At 32.2% G+C, this 4,993-nt stretch overlaps 1 protein-coding gene across 2 annotated transcripts; it reads right to left on the minus strand.

Annotated features, from left to right (window-relative positions):
- Nucleotides 1–241: 241 nt before the first annotated feature.
- Nucleotides 242–4,694, minus strand: LOC100161643 (zinc finger protein 501). 2 transcript variants are annotated; one of them, XM_029487975.1, is made up of 5 exons: nucleotides 4,462–4,694; nucleotides 4,115–4,338; nucleotides 3,521–4,054; nucleotides 1,451–1,603; nucleotides 242–1,390 (listed from the first exon to the last, which is right to left on the minus strand). In XM_029487975.1, exons 3-5 carry the CDS (start codon nucleotides 3,918–3,920, stop codon nucleotides 585–587), a joined length of 1,359 nt encoding a protein of 452 aa, XP_029343835.1. In that variant the 5' UTR covers nucleotides 3,921–4,054; nucleotides 4,115–4,338; nucleotides 4,462–4,694; the 3' UTR covers nucleotides 242–584. The 2 variants fall into 2 exon arrangements, with proteins under 2 accessions (XP_029343835.1, XP_029343834.1); XM_029487974.1 differs by having other exon boundaries at nucleotides 3,437–4,054.
- Between the last annotated feature and the right edge of the window lie 299 nt (nucleotides 4,695–4,993).

Below are 4,993 nucleotides of genomic sequence, written 5' to 3' on the forward strand. Positions count from 1 at the left end.
TATTGAATGAAGAAAGTACAAAAATAGGTATTTATTTAGTATTTATCTACATTTTTTAACATTAAGTTATTTGAATGGTGGGATGATAAATAATTTTCAGTTGAATTTTAAATTGAAGATTATAATAATATGTATCCAATAATAAGACATATTTTTTAGTAGGTAAGGTAAGATTTAGTCTATCGAAAAAAAACATAAAATATGAAGAAAAATAACAAAAAATTTAAATTCTATAACAAAATTAAAAATGTTAAGGGAAAAATATTTAAATATATTTCATTAATTTAAATCTGTTAAGACTATATACAACAGACACGGCCATAGTATTATGTTTTATGTGTTATATTTTATTGGTAACATGTATTAGTTTAAGAATATTTTAGAGAAAACAACATGGTAACGCAAGGGTTTATGTCTTTTTGACAAACAACTTCACAACTAATGTTTTATGGACTAAATCTGTTTTGTCATTAACAAAAATAATTATATTATCCATTCCAATAGTTCAGAATATATCACATTCACCACTTTTATGTACTAATCATAATTGACAAGTAACCATACACATTTTTTTAACTCAATTTTTATTGGACAACTGCTATTGGTGCAGCAGTTGTAAGGTTTGCAGGCGACTTAAAGTCTGTTGTATTGTTAACTACTGTTGCACCTTTAAATTCTGGTGGAGGTGGAGGAACATGATTAACCGAAGAAGAAGATACAAAACTTTGTTGGGGATGATGGTGGTTTGCAAAAGGTGATGGCATTGCATAGCACTGTGGGAAGTATAACTCTGGTTTCACAATGCCCGATGGTTGATTGAGTATAGTATTTAAGTGTGGAGGCCTGCCTGGTTTACCACTATCGGATCTACGCTTATTCGCATGAGGGTTCATATGGTTATCAATATGACGTTTAACTTCCTGTTCAGTACCAAACCGACGACGACAATTTGGCATTGGACAGCAAAATGGCCTTTCTCCCTGGTGAGTTCTTGTGTGTTGATCAAGGATGGCTTTTTGCCTGAAATCCTTGCCACATTGCAAACATTTATATGGTTTCTCACCAGTATGTATACGTAAATGTTGATTTAGTATAGTACGTTGTCTGAAATTCCGTCCACAATAAATGCACGTAAACGGTTTTTCATTTGAATGTATACGTAGATGTTGGGTGAGGTGTGACTGTTGACGAAACCGTTTACCACACTCAACACATGGGTAAGGTCGAGATTCTATATGAATGCAACCATGCTGAAGTAAAGTAGATTTCTGTTTAAATTCTTTATTACAAATTGGACAACGAACATAAAGTGGCATGCCAGCACTGCGGCCATGTTGGATTACATCGGGTAGACTTTTACCAGCCTGGCCAAAAATTTCATGCACAACACCTAAAGAGGAATACATATTATATTAATTCATAACAATAAAACCCAATTAATTTTGGTTACCTTTGGCATCTTTAAAATATGCAGGAAACTGAGGAGCATTTTCTGGAGAAAAACACGAATCATTTGAATCATATTGTCCACTTTTAGATTGAGGCAATGGCACATCTTGTGGCCAAAGTTGCCCATTTTTATACACTAAGTGTGGACCAACGTCTAGAAAAATTAAAAATATCATAAAAATGAGAACTTTAGTTTTTATAAAAAATGTATTTCAAATCTTCTACAAGTTTAGGAATTAGGAATTCTCATTAAGGCCTGTCGAGAAAAGAAAATGATTTGTGTTCAAATTTTAATTTTAGGACTGAAAATAAATATTCAAATGTTAATATTAGAAACTCAATAAATTTAAAAAGGAATTAAATGATTGTCGAACACAAAATAGTTTAATTAGAAATTAAATCATAATAAATTCAATTTAAGATATTATAAAAAAAATATTTCATACAATGTAAAATATTCAACAGCTCTATGTCTACTTGTTATAAATGAAAGAAAAAAATCACACAATTTTAATGGTTTAAACTTTATATTTTTCATTTAACTTAAAATAGTTTAACTAAGTTAAAAGTTTAATTTTGTAGACATAAAACTCCTGTGTTGCTGAATGGAGCTTTATCTCACCTTCCTTGAGCGGAGCGACATTTTCTCCTTTGTTGTCATCAATAATCCATGTGCAGCATAACTAATTTAAAAGAACATGCCGCTCCGAACCGGATTGAAGCCACCAGACAGACAACACAATAATACCTTTAAAACTCATCACTTCAACGAATAAGTTTTATAAATGATGTTTCTTGTTTTTCAAGTTGTGCTCGACATTAATAATAAGAAATAGGTAACATTTAGGACTTCATTTAATATTTGTCTTTCAATTTTAAAACTATACGGCATCTGCATTAAAAGGAACAACACAAAAGGAAATATACCTATTTAATATATTATAAGGATAAAATAATTTTTTAAAAAAAAAAACATAAATAAGACAAAAAAAATTTAAATTAAGTTAACGAATCAACTATAAATTATAATACTAACAATAAGTGGAAAATAAATTTTAACTGAAAATAAAATATATTCAGGCCTATTGTTATCATTTTCCACGTTTAATTTTATTTAATTTAAATTGTTTATTGTACATCATAATTAACTCTCAATAGACAATCTAAATAATACTAGATATTAATTATTCGTAAAATAATTAATATCTTTTGTTGTATTTACAAGAAAAATATAATGTTACAAATTATATTAAAAAATATTGAAAAAAAAAACAATTATAATAATAAGAACATTTTTAAGGATGTTGATCAAGTTAACTTATAATTTTATCAACAGATTAGGCGTGGTTTAAAATATCACTCCATTATTTAAAAAGCACATAACATCTGATTAATTTAAAAAAAAAAAATGTTAATACGTTGAGAAATAGTGACAATAGGCAGTAAAACGTGTATTAGTAAACAGCAATTATAATAGGTAGCATAATATTTGATCATACGGATGCAGAGAAACTTTTTTTGCAAGCCATCCTGAAAACAGTACTTAATTTAGGATTTTTTGCATGTATTGACCTAATATGGGTCAGAATTTATTTTTTTTCAATTTCAGTTACAACTCTCATGGGGAGACCTTCTTCATTTCTGATATGAGCAATATTTGTCCTAACAATAGTTCTAGGGTAAGATCTTGATGGTATATCAAACAAGTTAAGAGAAGTTTTGGGGCTGTTAGATGAAGAATTATAGGAAGAAGAATTTAACTGCTTAATTTTAAGATTGTTTTGTAACAATCTAGAAGCAACATTTCTAAAATTAGAGTTGTTCAAGTGTTGTTCATCTTGTGCGCTATCGCTTAAGTTCGGGTAGTATTTCATTCTAAACGCTTCAGCTGAAGACTTGAGGAAAGCGTTTAAATTATTGTGAAGTTGCGAGGGCGGAGGTGAACTTGAGGAATCACTACTATTTAACGAGGAATGAGAGTGCTCGCCTTGGTGAGTGCGGACGTGCTGGTTCAGGATGGCTTTCTGCCGAAACGCCTTGCCGCAGTCTCCACACCCGTACGGTTTCTCACCCGAATGAATCCGTAGATGCTGGTTGAGGATTGCTCGCTGTCTGAAGGTTCGCTCACAGTAAACACATACAAATGGTTTTTCATTAGCATGGATACGCACATGCTGCGTAAGATGAGACTGTTGACGAAACCGTTTACCGCAATCACTGCACACAAATGGTCTTGAGTCAGTATGAATACGCTCGTGTTGCATTAGCGTAGCCTTTTGTTTAAAGTCTTTGCCACATGAAAGACATTTGAATAGACGCAGATCAGAACCTTTTTTCCCTGATGCTTCTTGTTGTTGATGAATAAGGTCTGGCATATTAGGAAAATCACCAGAAGCTTCTGCTGGATTTAACGGAGTTAACATGACACCAGGCTGTTTTAAATAGGACATGAAACTTGATGGACTCAACATATGTGGAGGGCCTCCTCTTACACCTGAATAGTAATTGGAAGGGTCGGCCGGACCATAATGGCCTGGTTGTGTTCGATCAGATTCAACAACATTGTCTTCTGGCGGTGTTTCATCTTCTCCACCATTTCCAGAACCTATTCAAGATATTTAAATAAAGTTATATTTGTATTGGATAAGCTACATGTTCTACTTACCTTGAATTGAATTGTATTGGTATTAGGGTATGGTGATGGTAAAGGTGAAGCAATCGTTGATTGAGATGCCTGTTCAGTCGATTGTTCAGCTGGTTCATGTTGAGATGATACAAGAGCTGGGTAACCGTTTTGTGAAGGCCCTGGACCCCACTGACCATTACTGCTGTTTGGCCCTTGTTGGTGGTGGCCATCTTTGTTGTATATAACATATGGAGCACCATTCTCTATAAAAGTAAAATAGAATATACACTCAAAATCGCGTAGCACGTTTAAATGAGTCACAACAAAAGCAAGCAGTTCGACCAAATTAGTCAGGCCGAACCTTCCCACTCAATTGTGTAAAATACCTTCATCAGGTTTGGGTGTTTCCTGCGAATTGATGATCATTGGTATTATACATTAAATTAAGAAAATAATATAAAGGTGTCTAATAAACCGCACGACAATGTGCATATGACGAATAATTTTGTATTGACAATCGAATTAAACGAATACGAAAATAAAACAGAAAAAAAGGAAACGTGCTGTTGGAAAAAAATACTAAATAACTGATAAAAAGCACATTTTTTTATCACAAAATATTGGATATTTTTTTCTTATTTCTTCTCTTTTTCCGGTTTTACGTAGTTCAAATACAACGTTGCCGCTTAAACATATGATCACGACCACATTTAGATTTTTGATGGCAGCACAAATGCACAATATGACATCGTTGTAATATGGTATCGCTGCCGCTGTCGTGTTATTGTTTATTGTATTAATTATAATTTATTTGTGCTAACCCAGTCACCCAGATATCCGGATTTATACAAACATAAAAAAAACCAATATTCATACGAACAAATTTGTAAGTTTATTTTATGTTATTATTCCTAAATA

The sequence above is a fragment of the Acyrthosiphon pisum genome, chromosome A1, assembly GCF_005508785.2.
Source record: "Acyrthosiphon pisum isolate AL4f chromosome A1, pea_aphid_22Mar2018_4r6ur, whole genome shotgun sequence".
NCBI lineage: Eukaryota > Metazoa > Arthropoda > Insecta > Hemiptera > Aphididae > Acyrthosiphon > Acyrthosiphon pisum.

What these genes read in the sequence shown, in the direction of transcription:
- LOC100161643 (XM_029487974.1), bottom strand. Translation starts at nt 3,920, where the DNA reads ATGTTGAGTCCATCAAGTTTCATGTCCTATTTAAAACAGCCTGGTGTC. An exon ending in GCACGTCCGCACTCACCAAG is followed by an intron (nt 1,604 to 3,436) that starts GCGAGCACTCTC and finishes TAATTTTTCTAG; the next exon opens with ACGTTGGTCCACACTTAGTG. An exon ending in ATATTTTAAAGATGCCAAAG is followed by an intron (nt 1,391 to 1,450) that starts GTAACCAAAATT and finishes ATTCCTCTTTAG; the next exon opens with GTGTTGTGCATGAAATTTTT.